Here is a 20,269-nt window from a genome sequence, read left to right as displayed (position 1 = left end):
AACAACAAAGCCCAACCCCAAAAAAACAAACATGCTTCTTCCTGAGGATTTAGGGAGGTTTAGCTGCAAAGCTGTTACTCTGTGAGGTTGTCTTAAGTGGTATTAAGAACAGATGTTGGGTAGCTTCAGGAGAATTAATTGTTTAGTGGGGAATATATAAATATTACATTCTAATAATAAAGAGAAATGATAATATTGTTTCTGGAGCTAGTCTCATGTTCGTATTACAGTATTCTCCTTAAGAGCAATAAGGATAAAATATGTAATGACGACTACGTTTTCTTTGCAATCATTTTTCAGTAAGTATGTGGAGCTCTGCGACTGTTTCAAGCTAGAGATTTAGCTGAATTACCCCGGCTTCTTGGAATGAACTCAGGCACTGAACTTTAAGGAAATCTTAAAAGTTGCCTCTTCTCGACAAAACAAAATCCCAGAATGTGTGCGTTAAAATAAAAAAGTATATTCTTCATTAAAAAAAATGCTTTTTAGAAAATCTCAAGATACATACTGTATGACTGCCTGTCTGTGTGTTTGGTGGAGCTTGAATACAGAGATGTAACTGTGCTGGTAACACGTGGTTCAAGCTGTATCTGTAAGAGCAGAACAAATTAGTTAAATTAAAATAAATAAATAAATAAATGTGATCCCATCTTCTAAATTATGTGCAGTGATAGATATTTTTCTTGCTGTTTCCTAGTAGTGGAAGAAGTGTTAAGGAGCTTTTTTCCTTTTTTTTTTTTTTTTTTTTAAGTGTGCAGTGAAAGCCCAGATTTTTTTCTGCTTTTGTGTGACAGAAATTGCTTGCTTAACAAAATCCTTTGTATTTTCACCATTGCTCTGTGCTTCCTTACCCTCTGGGCTGGCTCAGGTGATGAGCTTCCTCCTTGGGCCTGCTGCTTTTTTTCTTTTTGGCTAAACCTTGATTTCATGTTTCTGTAGTTACATTTCTGATTCAACTATTGTGTACTTCACCTGCGTCTGTTCGTAAGCCTCCATTAATGACAGTTAAAAAAACCTTTTAGTAAAGCCAAGTAAAAACCTGTGGTATTTCAGGCCGTGCCGTTTTGAAAATGCGCTAAGCCAAAGGAGTTTTCCCTGTCAAATTCAGATGTACGTTGAAAACTTCTAAAATTTCTCATCTCACTTTTGATCAACTTCAAAATAACTGTGCCAGGATGAAATGGTTTTGAAATTTTATCAAGGTTGCTGGAGGAGGAAGTGCTAAAACCTGAGGTTTGGAGCTGGGCAGCTGGCGGACGTGTGGGCCGGCCTGCCTTTCCTCATTAGTGGTGGGAGGAAACGCTCCTGATGAGAGGCAAAGCCTCAACTCTACGACACAAAAAATGAGTCATTTTCTCGGTTTCTTTCACAGAATGATGACTTCCCACCGGGTGTGGGCAGTCAGTGTGTGTTTTAGCACCGCGGGTGCCCCGGGCCTGCTGCTCCTTCGGCCTCATGGCCTCCTGCGCCTCAGCGCCCTTGCCCAGAGCAGTGGCCTCATGGCCGGACAGGTCTGTCAGTGTTTGACCTGGCTTCGGCAGGGGTTACTGCACCACCAACACCTGCATGCTGTCCTCTGATTGCTTTTCAACCTGTTCTTTTTTTCATTTGGAGAAGCTATAGTCAGAAGTTAGCATGAGGTAGATAGAATTGAATATTGTGTTTGTCCTTGTGTTTTAATGCATGAACAGTGAAGGCACCGTGAGTGGCTTTTGCAGATGCTGCTGCAGAGATATGACTGCTGTTCTGGTCCCAGACAAGTTCACAAAAACTAGTCCCCGTCAAGTTTTTGTGAACTTGTCTTCTTGGGCCTAGGGCAGTGGCCCTTACCTCGGTGATGCCCTGCTCCATCTGCAGATGCTTACTGTAAAAGGCTACATGAGTAAAAATAATGCTACCCTTGCAAAAGTGTGGTTATAGCTGTAGTTTCAGCAAATATGATTGGAAATTGGGCAATGGAAAAAAAATAGATACCACAAAACACTTTTTCACATAGGGATAATAAGATTAGTTTCTCTTGCGGTAGGAAGGCAGTTGCTTGACATTATTTGATATACGGTGAGCCTAATAAAAAGGCTGTACATCACCTACAACTCCACTCTTGGACTGTGGGAAATGAATAGGGCCATTGCCAGCATTATTATGATCTGGTGTATAGTAGAAGAGGGGTCACAACCGTGGTTCTTGACTTAAAACTTTGTTTTGAAGTACACTGTCACAGTCCTGACTCTTGTATTAAGCCATGCCTGTACTGTCTGAGAGGTACAGTAATGGGCAATACAGAATTGAGCTACTTGAATCTTATCATCAAGGTGCAGCTATGATTTCAGGGGCTGTGGATGTGTCAGCTTCCTATCCTGGCTGCCAGCTAATCTAATCCTGCTGGAGAACCAGGACCTGCCATGGGGAGAGGGGATGGTGAGATTCTTCTCCTTCCAACCCTCTAGGATAATGGACTCCACGCATTAAGTTGGGACCCATTTATCTTTCATGCCTCCCTGCAGGAGAAACAGAGAAGTACCCGTAGTTGGTAGGAGCTGAGGGAAAAGTTTGGTCCATTGCCACCAATCCTTCTCTTCCTTGCTGCCAGATTCAGAGGCTAAGTTCTCTCCAGCTCCAGGGGACAGGGTTCCTGTACCACTGCAGTGTGATGTTTCATTCCTGATGTAGTCAGAGCTAACTGATTCTCCCTGTTAACATTAAGTGGTTTTAAACAATTTGGAACAATGATGTTTTCCTTAACTGTTAGGTGTAGTTATGTCTTTATCTTTCTCCTTTTTCAGTTGCACTCACTCTGTGCTGGCAGAACTCTCTCAGGTCTGCAGGCATTGACATCTTGTTCCTTTGAAGAGTCTTGCTGACTTCAGGGACTCTGTGGATTTATCTAGCAGCATCCACCAGACATTTTAGAGATTACTTTGCTAAACAGAACTGCCTGCCAGACCTTGCTCATGCTTTGAAACTTTAGAACAGTGAATGTGGAGATTAGGAAGTAAGTAAGGCTTTATTTAAGAATGAGCTGTGACCTCGTGTCAGCATTCATCCTTTGGCTGCCTGAGCCAGACTATCGTAAGTTAGGTGTGTATTGTAGGACATTTCTCAGCTTTATCTGTTGTCAGTGTGCTTAAACCAATGTTGTAACTGCAGTTATGGAGGAAACAGTAACATACATGTAAAGCGCACACTATTTTTTAATTTTTTTTCTTCGCTCTTCTGTCATGCTGTATCCAGGCTTTCTTTCCTTAAATTTAGTGAAGTTAAGACTTCTCTGAAGTTAAAAAGAAAAGACTATTAAAGTTTACACTGAATTTTCTTGTAATTAAATTCAAACATTTTCTTGTCCTAGGGGTTATAAAGAAGGCATTTAGATTTAAAAAGAAAACTAGATCTTGATTGAAGTGTAAGATCTGTTCTAACTCTGTGCATGCTGCTGTTGTGATAACTTTATATGGGGCCACATGAGTTTGGTCCAACACTGACAAGTTTCAAGTCATAACTCTTGGGATGTACAGAACTTTCCCATGCAGAATTTGGTTATTCTCTGAAATTCTGTGGGAGCAATCCTGCACAGGGTAGATGGAGTGTGAGCTGATCCTGTTCACCTAACCTACGTAGAGTAGGTTCATGCGAGTTAACATACCATTATTTTAGTTGAATTTGTAAACTTCCTTGTTGACTCGTGCAAAATAGCCAGGAAGGAGAAAGTGCCCAATAATACTGCAAGGAGGCTGACAACAGCCAGCGATGATAGTGGATGAACAATTTACGGATATTTAGAGCAGCTACAGGCATCCATCTGTCAGCATCCTACCACACCTACTTGAGGGCAATACCTTCATCAGCTTGTATTCGTTCCTCTTGGTTCGCCGTGGTCTTGCCTCTTCTAACAAAGACACTGCTCTACCTTCCTCCCTTCTGCCTTCCACATCCTACCCACTCTTCTTTGAGCAGCAGGTGTTGGGTACCTGTTTTGATGCAGAAAAGCAGGCATGGACAGTGGGAGCTGTGTCCTTGTGAGGACAGTTGCCTCTGCAGACTGGTTACTACAAATCACATATGTGTAGTGTGTTGTGCAGGTAAATGAGTGCTAATTTCACTGGAGAGCCTGTAATAACATCTGTTTGAGGATCAAATTGTTACTAGTGGAATAATATCTCTAGTTTTCATTGCTTATCTTGGAGAGGAAGTTTCATCTCAGCAGACATTTTGATACTGATGGCAATGATTTACTTTGGCTCTCCCTTCAATTAATGGGTATAAATAGTGTGTTTCAAAACTGAGAATAGATCTTATCACAAACCACAATTTATCTTCTGTTTTGCTTGTAAAAGATTGTATTAAGTACTTAAGCTCCAAAATACAAAACAAAATCTGATAGGAAGAAAAAATAATCCTATTGTTAAGTTTGCATGAAAGCAAGATGTGAGTGAGCAGATGTGTAGGAGGTAATTCCTTGAGCAGTCACGCATTTGTTCCAAATATAAACCCAGAAATACTGGGCACTCTGGGGTTTAAATAATTCATCTGATAATCAGTTTGGGGAAAGATTTCTTTTAATCCAACTAAGTTTTTATTCAGAAAGTTTTAAATCTCACTGTGTTGTCTTTATTGCAGGCCTGGTCAGAAACCGTCTATCGCATCTTTCTTACCAGTCTTCAAAAACAATCTTAGGTATCTTTTAATTTGAAAGATGAGTTTGTGCTGAAATTGAAATGATTACCCCAGCAAACGAGTGCAAAAGAAGGAATTGGAACATAGTTTAAGCTGTTTATTATGCTAGCTAGGTTTTCAGTAGTAGTTTAGCTATTACTCAGGGCTCTCACTTTCATGTAATGCCAGATCTGAAGTGGGCAGCAAAAGAGGCTATCAATGCTGGCTGTCTAAACTGCCTGCTGGCCTGGTGCCCGAGGGAAGAACATCTCATCCACTTAGGAATCAGTTGCTGAATGCTGAAGAGCATCCTTGCATAGCCTGAATCGTTGTCTGGTGGGGTCTGTTGCACGAGTGGATGTGATATTCCTGTGTTGTTGGGTGTCAGTGTCCCCTAGAATCACAGGGTGAAAGGCTGTAAAGAAGAGTGCTGCAACCCATCCAGCCGCCTGGGTCTGGCTCCTGTATTTGAGTTCTCTGATTCCATGATTCCAGGTTTTCTTAAGGCAAATGATGGTTATTGGATATGCTGTGATTTATTTTTTTTCCTTACAGCCCATGTGAAACACTAGAAGAGGGTTACTAGCAACACAGGGATTGAGTCTTGTGGCTTGGCTCCACAGGAGGTAGTGTGATGCAGTCTTGGGGCATGTTGCTATCCGTGACTTTGGTAGAGTTCAAACTTGGAATCTCCTTATCCTGGGAATCTCATTCTTCTGTATAATTTACTTGCTTATAGAGAAGGATTACACTGGTAATTCTCTAAGGGTTTTTGTCTGTTTGTTTTAAGACACTGGAGTCTTTCTTTTGGGAGGCTTTGAGCATTTTAGAAGTGCACGGTAACTTCATGACTTAGGTCTGGTTCCACTATAATGAGCGTTTACATGGGTAGAGTAATATATTTAGCTTTTCTTAATACAGTAAGTGCACTAGTTAAAAATACTGCTTGCCCTTGTGTTTGATTTGTCTCTTTCTCCTATTTTTGCCCGTACTCGCAACTACGTTACCACTATCACATGGTGTTCCCCTGCACATGCTTCTCGGGTTTACTCACGATCTTTTTGCTTTGCATATGCCTCGCTGTTGCTTGGCTTCCTTGCCTGCCTGTCGTGTTGGCGAGCCATCTGGGTGCTCCCTTCCCTCCCTGCTTCTCGAAGCACGTCTTGCCTAGCGGTGGCAGTCAGCGAGGTCCAGCCCCAGCGGTGACACTGCTGTCTGTGGTGCCTTTTGCTTGTCCTTGTATATTGGCACAGATTCCATTTCTTGGCTTTTTAAGGCTTCCAGACTCCCTGTAGCAGAGTCTAGACACCATTTTGAGGAACAGCTAACATGGTTAATTGCTTTTTCATCAGCTGATAGTGGCCCACAGACTGCAGTTAGGAAACAGTTTTATCTTCGGTCTTGACTACAGGGAAGGCAAGGTTCTCCCACATACCTAGGGAACCTCACTTTGGGAAGTTGGGGTGAATTTTATGAAGTCGTGCTTTCAGTAGAAATAAGCTTTTTTTTTTTTTTAATTATTATTATTATTTCTATGCTTGTTGAGTTTGTAATGTACTTTACTTGCAGACATAAACATTGCCTTTGGCAAGACAGATTCTTCTTGGCTTTAATAGTAGCAGGTACAAGCAATTTGATCTGTTCTAAATCCAAGAAAATTCTCTCAGTAGGCACATTTGCCTTTTCATAATGCTACTAGTGTTTAGGCTGTGCTGTTCACAGGAGACATTTCTTGTAGGTGGGAATACCGTGGGTGTCAGCTTAAAACACCCCAGTGCACTTTTTCTGTGTTCTCTTAAAGAGCAGCAAAGTCTGGAGGAGTACATGATTGTTCTTTAAGCCATGCTAATTTGCCGATTTCCCTCTGGGTAATTGCAGAAGGATGCTCAATTTGGCTGTATTCTGTGCTGTCGTGCCACAGCTGAAGTCTGTGAAAAAACAGAATTTGTCTCAAGCAAACTTCTCTGTCTGCAAGGAATAAATGTTGTTCATCTGATTCTTAACTATGTTTATAGGAGATGGTGGGTGGTGGTTTCTTTTTGCTTTTTTAGCAAGAATATAATGCAGAGATAAGTGTAAACTGGTTAACTCAGTAATACTTGAATGAAAAGCTCTTCTGTTACTGATTTTTAATAGTAACATTGTCACTTGAATGTTAGAAGTTTTTAATCGTAAGATACTGTCCCTGTCCAGAAGTGATTCATAAGTAAAAGACTCCGACACCTAAAACCTTTAAGAAAACAATGTCACTTATAAATGTGATATTTTGTATATGTAAAGCCCAACATGAAACTGCCTGCCTAAAATTGGCAGGGTGGGAGATTTGATACTTTCTTTTTAAAGCAAAGACTGTTCCCAAGAATAAGTAGAAGGGGCTGAAAAAGCAGAGACAACTTCAAATGTCTTACAAAGAGTACATCTGATACTTGTAACCCATTCCCTCTCATTCTCATGTCTTCGTTGCCTTCATTGCTTGGCACTTGCCATCAATGACAACTTCCAGTTACGTTTTTTAAAGGTGTGTTACTGAGGTAGGAAACGCTTGTACTGAGCATGTGGATCTGAATATATACATGTACATTTTACATCCTCTATCTGCATTTAACTACTACTTCTATTTAAAACAAAACAAAAACCCCCAAAACTTTATTTTTTACCCCCTTTTTCCCCACATGTACCTTCACCAGGTGTTTCCTACTCATGTTTGTTTTCCAAATGGCGCTTGATCTAACCCTTTCACATAGGTTCTGCTGTCCTATTTTGAGTGTGCTGTGAATTAAAACTTTATTTTTAATATTTGTTTGCGTTAATCACTTTCTGCTTAGGTAGCGTATGCTAAATTTGTAGCCCTTTTATTCCTTCCCAGTTGTGCTGCCCTTTTTCATGGCATCGGCGAATAATATATCATTCAAATTTATGGTGTACCATCAAAGGAGGAGCAGGAAAAAATATAATTAAAGTTACGTAACACAGATTTCTAAGGAGGAAACAAAGACGGGGATTATTTGGTGATGAAAAAGTAAGTGGCAATATACAAAATGATGGAACTATGTGGTGCTGCTGCGTCAGGTGCTCTTCTTTATACTCACGTAGTACAAGATGAAGGGCGCAGGCAATAGGAATGGGAAATCTGGCTAAAAACCTAACGGTGCTGTCTGTTTTTTTTTGAGGATCCAAGTGCCCTTTGGAACAGTTCGGTATGATTAATTTGTTGTGTTCCTGGCTCCTGTGTTTTTCACATCAGCAGATTGCTAATGCTAAGGTTGCCAGAAGTAGAGCTGTGTTATGAGCAGTGCTGGGGCTCCCCTTGTTTTGTTGGTAGGGAGAGAGGTGCTGAAGCTCTGTCCGTGATGGGGTCTCTCAAAATGTGCTCACACAGGTAAGAAAGTGAGAGAGAGGGGATGGGATTTAAGGGGCTGTGCTGAACTGGAGCCCATTGAGCTGGAACCTCTGTTTCTGACAGAAACCTGAATCCAACTTCATTTTTTAACCAGTTCCACACTGGAATGAAAAGGCAATCGCACAGAAGTTGTGTTTGGTTCCTTGTGAAGCATCTGCTCTAACAGCACACAGCATTTTGATGGAATTGGTCAGGATTCAGGAAATCACAGAAGGAAAAACCCAACTCGGGATTAGTTTCACAGTGGCAGTTCCTGACCTTCCAAAGTAATTCTCCTTGCGTGCAAGCAGGGATGGGGTATTTCCTGAAAAGCGTGATGATTTTATTGATTTTTACATACAGAAAGTGCAAGATCAGATGAAGGTTGGCACGTCTGTTAAAGGAAACAATTAGGACTCTAATGAAGCATGTATTTTATAAGAAGCTAATTTCTCTCTTAACCACTGAAGATCACTGCCTAACTTTTGGGCTCTGCTGTGTTTGAAATGCAAATGGAGGGACTTGTTCCTGTCAGAACTGATCTTTATATACACTAAGAGCTGTAGTCATTCCCCGTGTATTTAATGAAACTTGAAGTGTACTTACACTACACCAGAAAAATGTGTGTACCTGTGATCTGTGCCAACACATTCCTTCAAATTGCATCACTCTGGATCCCAAAATATTAGAAAGATGCTGAAGATTCAACCACACGTTTAACATAAGGGGAGTATCAGTCTCCATCTTTCCTTTTTTTTTTTTTTTTTTTGGACTGTGAGTCAAAAAAGAACTTTTCTACTTTTGACTCTGTTTTCTCCTGAAGTTAGTGTTTCTGCTCTTCTCAAAAGGATTTTTTTCACTGTCCCATTTACTGCTGGTGGCATGAGGAGGGCCATTGCTATTACCTGTGGTTTCTCAGAGGGGTGCGAAGAGAAAGCAAAGACCCCATCTTGCCTATGCTTCTTCACTGAGCAGAAAAATGGCAGGCAAGATTTTTCACAACTGCAGAAAAGTATGGGATTTCCCTAAACACGTGCAGGATTTATGTCTTCTAGCATGCTTACTGGCTTTGTTGCAATTTTTGTTGTTGTTGCATACTTAAATAGAACTGGTCTCCTTATTTTCTTTCTTACTAGCTGTCCAGGCTTGCAGAAGGTTTAGCAGTCTTGAAGATATTTGCCTGCCAGACTAGTGTTGTCTTTTTTCAGCCTTTCTTTCTTTCCTGTGTGGATAATGGTCACTGGAGTCGGCGGTCCTGCTGGAGCTGATCAGCAAACGCTGCTGTTGCTGTTCCCGTTCTGCATCCAGACACTGCTGGTAGCTGAGAGGAAGTAATTTTATTTGCAATACTGTGTTACCTAGGAGCTGTCTCCTTATGGGGCGATACCTCGGATCTTGCTGTGTCCTGGAGAACTTTGTATAGGTAACTTGTAAGACAAATTAGCAAATGGGCGTTAGCAGTAACATCAGGCAGTGCAGAACAGGAAGCAGTATGACTGGCAGTAGTTTCAGCATGCCGAAGAAACCTGATCATTACCACTCCGATTTTTAATTCCCTCTAAGCTTGATTGTCTCCTTCAAACTCTTCTCTGCAATTTGAAAAAAGATCAGGAACATGGAGGTATTTTGGGAGATTTTCCAAGCACTGTAGGCTGGGGTATGTTTCCAGCACTATTGTGTCAGGCACACTTAAGCCAGTGCTCTTGTAATGTGAAATTTACACACAGAATAGGCATGTGCTGGGTTTTTCTTTAAAACCTTAAATTAGCTGGACTTTAAATACTTCCAATTTACCAATAACTGATGATGAATCCCCTGAAGACAGTAGACGGTGAGCTTTAAGCTCCCTCTGGTGGCTGCACTTTAGAGTCCAAAGCTCGCCTGCAGCACTTCTCTATTCAGGACAGTTTTGAGAGTGAGTTCATGATGTATAATTATTATTATTTTAATTAATACAGGAACATGATGTGCCTTATGCCTTCCCAAAGTGTCACAGGTCTTCTGTAATCAGACTTCAGAAAGCCAGAAGAGTTAAAGTTACATGAAATAAGAGCTCTCTTCTAGTTACTGTAAGCATAATAAGGGACTATTTCCCATAAAACAGCTGTAATTATTATTATTATTTTTTTTTTTTTACAGTTGTGCTGATCTCCCTAAAAGTGGTCTGTCCTTAAGTATTACAGGACACTGGAAACAGATATAAACTTTGCATGACAAACTCAAACTTTGTTAATTCAAAATGGACATCAGGTAGCCCTGATTTGCTTTCCTTGCTTTAAGAACATGCATATAAACAGCCCCAGACTTTGTCACTTACACCCAAAGCATTTCTTCTGAGGTTGCTATAATTAGCGTTAGGTTTCACAAGCTTGTAGAGCTGATCTGCGAGATCAGTAGTGCTGGAAAGTCAGTGTCACTTTTTTTTGGGGTGAGGGGGCTAGGTAATATAAGGGATAGTGCAAGGAGGTGATAAGGCCATGCAGGTGAGAACAAGAAAGGGAGCAAGACGTCTCCTCTTGGTGGCAGAGGGTTACTAAACATAAATCACTTGTCTTGGGAAGCTTCATTCTTAGTTCTCATGAAACGTCATTGACCAAAGCTGCGTACTTCTGGAGCCTTCAGAGGATTCCTGTGATGTTACACAGCATCAGAGGCCGTAGATTAAATGCACTCTAAAAGGTAAATGATGCTTGAAAAAAAGCACCCTGTGACACGCATGTCCTGTGCTGTGCTGTCTTATGGTGAACCAGGCTGGAGGGCTGAACCAGGTGCAAAATAAGCCTGCCTTTGGGATGCTTTTTGGTGACAAATTCCCTCGTCTGGCTCCCTCTGTGTTTGCACAAATGCTCGCCCACACAAAGGGAAGAAATGGGGACTGCATTTCTCATTTGGGTTCATATGCAACAGCACAGACGGAGCTGTGTGTCAGGCTGCGGCTGTGCTTTCATCCCTGTGCTCTTGATAACCTGCTCCAAATACTCATCTAGCATCCAGCACAGCAGGGTCTGTGGCATTGAACATACCTGGAGCCTGCCCAGAGAAGTGCTGCAGCCCCGACTGCAGAAACCACCACCATGGCTGGGGACAGCTCCTGGGGACGGCTGGTTGCGATGCACACAGCAGAGTTTGGGTTTGATTGTGCAAGCAGCACGTGGCTTAATTATGTGAGGCTTTTTTTTTTTTTCTTTTTTTTTTTTTAGCAGAGCACAGGCTTGTGAAAGGACAGGGCATTTATTCTTCACTAGAAAAAATGTGATGTGTAAGAAGGGGCACAGCTGCTCATTAGGACCCATTTAATCAGATGATCAGCAGTCTGCTTTCCTGTGCTTCATTTCGTCAGATTATTGAGAAAATGATTGAAGAGCATCAGTTTTAATCTATGGATTTACTAGCTTGTGTTTGAATCTTCCATCTTGTCTTTGAATCTTCCATCTTGTCAAGGATGAAATAATAAAATCAGATTTAATGTACTTAGTGGAAAATATTAATCTTAAATTAAATACCTTGGTCTTTATGCTAAGGTGTCGTGCTTTTATTCCAAGAGCAGCAGGTACAGATCAAAAGATGCAGCTCGTGTATGATCTTGGATTGCCAGGGACAAGGCTCAGAGGGGGAGTGTGTAAGTTCAGCTTAAGTTCAGTAACATACTCTAACATCTCAGCCTGGCTTTATGCTTGTTATGCAAGCCCATGCTTGTACAGTCCATAAGGTTGGGAAAAACCTGCAAGATCATCTGGTCCAACTGTCCCTGGACCACCACTGTCACCCACTAACCCATGTCCCCAAGCACCACGTCCAACCTCTCCTTGAACACTCCCAGGGACGGTGACTCCACCACCTCCCTGGGCAACCCGTCCCAGTGCCTGACTGCTCTTTCTGAGCAGAAATGTCTCCTCATTGCCAACCTGAACCTCCCCTGGCACAGCTTGAGGCCATTCCCTCTGGTCCTATTATCTGAGAGCAGAGGCCGACCCCCAGCTCCCCACAGCTCCTTTCAGGCAGTTGCAGAGAGCAATGAGGTCTCCCCTGAGCCTCCTCTTCCCCAGCCCAAACCCCCCCAGCTCCCTCAGCCGCTCCTCACAGGCCTTGTGCTCCAGGCCCTTCACCAGCTCCATAGCCCTGCTCTGGACACGCTCCAGGGCCTCGATGTCCTTCTTGTGCTGAGGGGCCCAAAGCTGAACCCAGCACTCGAGGTGCAGCCTCACCAGAGCCAAGCACAGGGGGACGATCACCTCCCTGCTCCTGCTGGCTGCACCATTCCTGACACAGGCCAGGATGCCGTTGGCCTTCTTGGCCACCTGGGCACACAGCTGGCTCATGGTGAGATGAGTATCGACCAGCACCCCTAGATCTTTTTTGTCAGTGGAGCCTTAGTCTTTCTACCTGTGTTTGTTCCTTTCTTGAAGGCGTATCGGTTTAGCTTACACTGCTTTGGGTGTCAGTTCCCTGTAAGAGTATTTTTTGAGCTCCACGTGAAGCTGGCATCGCTAGCAGTGGTGGAGAAGCAGGAGTCACCTGGACAGCCAAGCTGCCCATGATACAAGGCTACTGGGGGACCAGTGCGGCCATCCAGAGCTGACCTCCTGAATCTGAGCCCTCGCTCCATCTTTAAGATGTCAACTTTAATGTTAAACACTAGAGGGTAGTATGTTACTGCCAGTATGTGATTTTAAAGCATATCCATGGTCAAGATTCTTAATCCCTTGAGTTTATTAGACATTCAAGTCTTTAAAAAGAAAAAAAAAAAGTAGAACTAAAGCAAAAATAGAACTTTGTTTCTGTGTCTGTGAGCATGTTGGCAACATAATTGATGTGCAGTGATATTTTTGGTTTGGGAAATAAGGATTGGTTTGATTATCTTCTGAAGCATCATTCAGAACATAATACTTAGAATTATTCACGCTCTGCCTGATGTCTCGATGGTCACACTGATGTGCACACAACGTGAATACACAGTGGTATAGAAGAAGCTGTGACTAAGAAAGAACAGGTAGTTTTACAAAACGATACTTGCTTTGATATTTAACAAGGCAAATATTGATAAGTTCATGACATTGCTCATGTATTTACAGTTGGGTTGTAGAGTAACTGCTTTTTAATACTTAAATAACTCTTCTTTTCTCTTTCAGGCACCACCTTCCATGGTCAATAATGAACAACGCCAACATGCCGAGCACATATTCTTATCGTTTAGGAAATCAAAATCACCATTTGCTGTTTGCAAACATATTTTGGGTAAGTTTTAATAAATGCAGTTAAGCATTTTCTCTAACTGGAACTATGTCCTTCTGCAGCTGGGAGTACGGACATTAGTTTTAATTTTGAGGAAGGGTGCTTTTTGTTTGTGTGGCTTTTTTTTCTTTTCCGAAATTTCATGTTTCATATATTTGTTTCTGTACAATAGTTATACAATGACTGTTCTTGGAAGGGATCTCAGGCTGGCTCAATGCTGGAAGCCTGGTCTATATTACATTCAGAACAGGCTGTTAGGGGCTTTGTCCAGTTAGGGGCTTTTGCCATGTGGAACAGAGAAAACTGAAGAACTTAGTGAATTTAGAAGAAGAACTTAGAACTTTTTTTTTTGTATTTTATTTTAAGGCTTGGATAAACATCTCATTTAAAAGATTTGAAGTGTGTATTGTTTTTAAATATTGAAAGTAGATTAACAAGCAAGTAAGAAATGTTTTTAAAATGTAAGCAAAGTAATTCAGATCTTTGTATAAGTAACACACTGTTTGTGTGTTTAAGCAGTACCTAAAAAAAAAAAATTGATTTAAAAGTTAGGCTCCTGGAAGAGCTTGAATCTGGCGTTGCTGTTGAAAGGGATAATACTGCCTTCAGCATTCAGTGCCAGGTCCTGTTCACGTGTTGCATCCTGTGTGGTGGCCACATGGTAAGCTGAATAATGTATTGGCAAATAAACAGGATGGCTGTAAGCAGATCAAAAATCTGTTCTAGGTTCTCTTTGCAAATGTTTTTATCCAAATATGAGAAATCATGGCACAAGAATAGGAGGGATCAGGTAGTAGTTGCAAGCTGGCAAGTCTGCTTCTTTTGGCATACGTTTTTGCTTAAAGTCTACTTGAAACAACAACTTAAATGTCTGCGGAGCTGCTAGATAGCATCAGCCAAAGATCAGTGATGGTAGAGGGTGAAGCCTCATGCTGCTCTAGGTTTTGTTTCTGGCAGCTCTGAAGTCAGTAAAGTATAACTTCATTTGGCAAAGTTCCTATACTGATGTAATAGATGAAGCTTTCCTCTATTACATGCTTATTGTAATACTGTCTAATCTGTGGAGTTTGCAGAACTCGCTGTGGCAGGATTGCTTGATGCTTCCCATTATACTGTTGGTTTACATATCTGCTGCTGCCAGCTCTTGTACTGGTGCTGAACTTTTCCATGGCAGGAATCTATTTCAGGTTGAATGTCTTAGTCGCTCTGAACAGCACAGCTTTTTCCAAAAATTAATTGGAAAAGTTTCTGTCCGCCTGATAGAAGTAACATTGATTCAAAGTTTTGTGGGATTATATGTGTGGGGGAAGGAAAGGGCTAGGTAGGTGTCACCTTTTATCAAAAATTCCTGGAAAACCTGGAAATGTGTGGAAAAGAACACATGCAGCGGGGGAAGCAACTTTTAATTTCAAAGATTTGCCATGTGGAACAGAGAGAGATATAAGAATTAAGACATTTTTAATATCTAAAATGATTATTTTCATACTTTATTCATTCCACAGTGTTTTTTTTTTTAAAGTTATTTCAAAATTTTCTTGATTAGAGAAGTTTAATTCACGAATATCATGGTATTAATATTGCAGGCCTTCTACTATGTTTTTAAATTATGCTTTAATATATAGAGCAGGGTGTGGTTCCTTTCCTACACCCACTCGCAAACCAAAATTCTTTTTACAAACGAGTTCAAGGTTTTAGGATATTACACTAGTACTTTGTGTGGTCATGAAGGCTGTAACAACACTTACTGCTTTTAATTAGGACAACTCCCCCCCTCAAGTTTTAAAGAATTTTAAGTGGGCAAAAGAACATATGTAAGTAACCTTGCTTGCAGAACATTTAGGTCTCTAATTAGCGATGAATTTGTCACTACTTAGAAGTAATGGAAATTTATGAAATATTCCTAGCGATATTATCTGTGCTAAGGGATATATCTCTGCGTCTTGTTGACAAAGAAAGGAGCACAGTTTAGCATTTTTAATGAAATATGTCTGCATTGAAAGTTCCATTTTTTCTTCTGAAATATAACTGATTGGAAGGAATGTGAGCTTGGTTTTAATGCCTTTTGAATGTCTAGAAATAAAACATCTTTGAACTGCTCACTTCCTATCACCATTGTGAAACCAGTGAGTTTCCAGATAGGGCAGTGTTTTCCTTGCAGTGGCTTCTCCAGTAGGCAGTTGAGATGCTGAGACCTGGAACAGAAAGATTTTTCCCCACGGTTTTTGCTTCTTGAGTAAGCGTTCATAACGTGTGGACAGAAAGAACAGCTGATTGAAGTAATATGGGGAGGTAAGGATAGGTAGGAACCAGAAGGCAGATAGGGCTGGCTTTAAAAAAGAAACAGGAGAAAAGTGGTCGAGACGGAAACTGGAGCAGAAGATAGAGAGCGATGATAATGTTGATGAAAAGAGTGTTCATGAAAAGAGTGTATGAGCCACACAGAGAGAGCAACTGAGATGATGAACATAATGAAAAGGAGAAGAGCCACCACTGCATGGTTTGTTTAGAAACCTGTAGTTGAACCCACAAAGCATGAGGCTCTACGTTCTTCTGCTGTAAGCTTATAGCTGTTAAATGTACTGGCAAAGCTTGTCCTGTCTTTCTTTAGTAACTTCATGTAGAGGATAATGGTGCTTTGACTAGTTATAGGCTTACACTGAATGCTGGAGGTCTGTACTGTTAATGATTACAGTTGTGCATCTGTGGTACTTGACGCAAAGAAGGAATTCCATCCTCTTTTTTTTTTTTAACCAACATTCTCTTTTTGTATGAGCTTTGTGCAGTTTGAAAAAACAGAGACCCAGAAGTTAGAAAATGTTAGAATTAAAATTCTGGTGCAGGAATAATTTGGCTCGTCTTTATGTATGTGTTGGACATACACATTAATCTTTTAATTAAGTGGTTACTTAGTTTTTCAAATTAGGCCTAGTAGACCTAAAGGTGATTTATTTTTAATTTAAGCATGTTTACCTGGGTAGGGTTTAGATTTGAAGCCTGATTAAATTACATAAAAACATTTTAGCAAATTGGATGCTATCTTGGTATGGAACTTGCATATAAAGGAATGCATATTATAGACTTATGTGTGTATATTCAGTGGAACAAAGTTTCTTTCGTAGTTGTTTAAAGCCCATCATCCCCTGACTGAGGCTTTCTTCAGCAAACACAGTTTTTCTGGTCCTGGCAGGTTGCGCTGCATAGCCCAAACTCCATTTCTGGCTCTGCAATTCTATTTCACCTTTCATATTTTATGTTTTTGCCACCCTGTGGCTATGCTTTTTCTGAATGCTTTTTCTGTTTTCTACAGACTCAAACTGTTTTAAAACTGTCTAGTGAAATGCTACCTCCTATTTCTAAGTTAAAAATTGTAATAGCAAAGGATCAAAAAAAAAGCCCCAAAACCAAAACAAACAGGAAAAACCAACAAAGAAACCCCAACAAAACAGCCCGGTAGCTTTATATCATCAAGTTATGAATTACATTCAAATTCTGGGGCTTCTCTTTAAATTGTAGTATAAACAGTCACCATTTTCCGTAACATCTTCTTCTAGTTTCTTTAGCCTGTCTATGTACAAAGCAATCGGATATTCCAGTAACAAGTAGTAAGAAGTTACATTTAGTAATGTAATTTTGACTACATCAAGATAAACATGGAAAATTAAACTTAGTGTGGAGAAGCTTAAATACACCAGCCAGTAAAACTTTTTGATAATTAAACACAAATGCTATCTTCAGGTGTGAGTTACTTCTTATTGCCATCCATAAAATGTGTGTCATTGTATGTACTATTGCTTCCAAAGGCAAGCACTCAAGTGATAGAGGACTCTTCGTTTTGGGATAGCTGTCAATTTAATCATATTTTAATGTGCTGTGACTAAATCTGTCATCTATATTTTTTGTTCCACAGTTGTGTTAGTGTTCTTATTCTTGATCCTGGGCCCAGTCTCGTGGTGTAGCCAGCTTTTCTTCCCCCAAGTCTCTTACTCAATTGGGTTATTGATTATTTTTTTCCTCTTTTGAAGGAAAATTCTTTTTTACCTCTTTTTTACCTTTTCTTTTTACCTCTTTTAAAGGTAAATTCTTTGTTTTCATTGTAACAAAATTATATTTAATGACTATTTAATAGTAAAGTCCATTAGTTTTTGTTAGAAATATGTAGAAGATAAATGCATATATGTCTTTCAATACTCAAACTGCCTTTGTTTTTCCCCACAGAAACTAGTAAAGTGGATTATGTTCTTTTTCAAGCTGCTACAGCGATAATGGAAGCAGTTGTAAGAGAATGGATTCTGTTGGAAAAAACTAGCATCGAATCATTGCGAACATTCCTTCTAACTTATGTCTTACAAAGGCCTAAGTAAGTATAAGAAAAAATACTGCTGAATGTGTAGAACTTGGCATAGTCTTGGTTATGTTGTGTTTCCAGGGATAGTGGTGGAAGACCATTACAACAGTAATTTTTCTTCCAATTTCTTAACACTTAGTTGACTTGTGCAGAGTTGTCAGCTTGCCTTAATGTGTTCACACACAAGGTTTGACAAAGAAATGCATTTAAAACTTTGAGCATTGATTTCCAAAACTGTTTTCAAACCTATTTTTGCAATGTTGTTTACAGCCTTCAAAAGTACGTTCGGGAGCAGATTCTATTAGCAGTAGCGGTGATAGTGAAACGGGGATCATTAGACAAATCTATCGACTGCAAAAGCATTTTTCATGAAGTCAGCCAATTGATCAGCAGCGGTAACCCCACTGTGGTAAGTATCTGTCCCTCTCCTCCCCCTTCAAAACTTCAGCAATCTATATTAGTATAAAAGTTGTGTACTCAGTGATTATAAAATCTACTTTTGCTTATACTTTTTATACTTATATAAAAATGAGAATTAGTACTGGCTATTCAATTTGTTTGATAGCCATTAGAATTGAATAGAGTTAGCTGATAGCTATTCAAGCAATTATTTACTAAATCTGAGATTTCTGAATAAAAATGTCTTGGGACTAGTAGTAGTATGTGTAGTTCTTTTAGTAGACACTATACCATACTTTTTAGGGAATAGGCTTCTCTGAATAGCCACTTTACCTGCCACTAATGTGATAGGGTTTTTTTTTCTTGTTGGTTTCAGTGGGTTTCTTTAACAGCTTGACCTGAAATGGATTTTCCATTAGCTGGCAGGTTCGTGGCACTGTCCCATTTCCATCTGTGCAGTGCTGCACCCTCCTGTGGCTCAGCTGTCGCAATAGGCTACCAGGAGGCGGGTAGGTGGAGAGAAAGGGGCGTGAGGAAGGAAAACAGGGAATGGAAACACAAAACTTATTCTAGATTTAATGTCATACTACTGGGGTAAGTGTTACCTTCCACATTGAGCTCAAAGTAGAAACAAGGTGTCCAATATCTATCTGTGCATTTAGTGAAATTCCGTTTGCTATGCCAGGAGATATGTTTAGAATAGGTCATAATAGAGGCATGTAACTAGAGATTAAAGAGAGGTGATTTTGCTCCTACCAATTGCAAATCAAAGATTATGAGGATCTGTGCTGAAATCTTTAACTGAAGCTTTTCTCAGAAAAGTCAGGCCCCGAAGGAACTGACTCCTGTGTGTTTAGAGCTGCAGCTATGCTATGTGAACAGCAAATGTTTAACTCTGACAAATTTGGTCAAAGTGTACTACAAGTAATACAGCTCATGTCATGCTCCTAAAAATAGTGCGTCACCTCTGAGCACAGCCCATATCCCTCCAGGGTATGGAAATTTCAGTTACGTTTTTAAACCTGACTTTCGCTGTTACTTACCTTAATGAGAACATTTCAGCCTTTTGGTTGTGTATAATTTGGATAGAAGTGGGTATTTGTTTAGAAGAACAGTGCTTAGTTCGTGCTTTCTTCCAGGGAATGTAGTTTTATTTTTTAAATGGAGTTACAACTGAGGATTTCAAAAGCTTTTTGCGTGCCTGTGTGTGTGCTAATGTAGCTTATATGACCTTTCCAAAAGATACGAGTAGGGAGTAAATCAAAACTCTAGATGTTCATAGAGAAGTCATCTCTGAGTTAACTTTTGCACAGAGCTGCTTCTGGAGTTGTATTCTGTGCGTGCATTAATGTACAGGCACGCTGCGACTGCCAGCTGGAAGCACGTCACCCCAGGCTTGCTGCAGAGCTTAGTGCATCACAGTTGGGCTCCAGCTGGGGCAAGGGGCAGGATTTTACTCTCCCCTTCTCCAAGCGCCACTTGCTGCCACCGTGCAGAGACCAAGTTTCCCCTTACCCACCCCTTTCACAAACAATACTTTCTCCATAGTTTTTCCGAGGAATTTGTGCTTTTAATATCCTAGGAAGGATATTAAAAATGTCTCGATTATAGAATATCTTCTCTTCCAGTATGCTAATACAACTAGAAAAAAGTGACACGTGATGCTGTTGGAACATGTTTTCCATAAAGCACAGTAAGTTTTGACAGGCTAGTAGTAAACTTGTGCTCCCATGTACTTCAGGGGGCTTTATGTTGTAAAATACTGTATTTTGTGTAGTAATAAATATTTGTTCTCACAAATGGTCTTGTCTTACAAGACTGCTGCAAGAGAATTCCTAGTGCTGGCACAGTTTCAGGTGACCCAAGACTTGGCGTGTTTAAGACACAATAAGAAGCAGTAATAATGTTGTGTGGTTTAGCCTAGGACCTGTTACAGCTAAACTCTTTTAGTCATGTCCTTGCTGTGATGTGCTGTGCGCTTTTGCCTCCAGCGTTATACTCTCAAGTTTCTGGAGTCCGTCGCACCTTTGTGACTCCCAGTTCTCCCTCTGGCCTCCTCGTCCATTTCTGCATCCTTCCCAGACTTCTGCTCCCCACTTTCCTCTGATCTACTGCCCACCCATTTGTGTCTTCCCATCCGAGGTTCAGTCCAGCAGCTGCAGAAATAACATGGGGTCAGCAGCAGGTCACTTTGTGTTTGGAAGGGTTTAAAGCTTTCAGGTGTGGCTCTTAGCCATTGACAGTGGCTTTCTACAGGTGATCCT

At 40.6% G+C, this 20,269-nt stretch overlaps 1 protein-coding gene across 1 annotated transcript in view; it reads left to right on the top strand.

Moving 5' to 3' along the window:
- XPO4 (exportin 4) overlaps positions 1-20,269 on the top strand; it is a 77,893-nt gene that overhangs the window by 8,263 nt on the left and 49,361 nt on the right. The window contains exons 2-4 of the mRNA XM_084506764.1: positions 13,159-13,264; positions 17,477-17,618; positions 17,877-18,015. Coding sequence (XP_084362890.1) covers positions 13,159-13,264; positions 17,477-17,618; positions 17,877-18,015 — 387 coding nt within the window. The remainder of the gene's footprint in view (positions 1-13,158; positions 13,265-17,476; positions 17,619-17,876; positions 18,016-20,269) is intronic.

This window comes from Aythya ferina (assembly GCF_964211825.1).
Source record: "Aythya ferina genome assembly, chromosome: 1".
NCBI lineage: Eukaryota > Metazoa > Chordata > Aves > Anseriformes > Anatidae > Aythya > Aythya ferina.
Note: the sequence above shows the minus strand (reverse complement) of the source record. Positions and strands in the feature narration are given on the sequence as shown.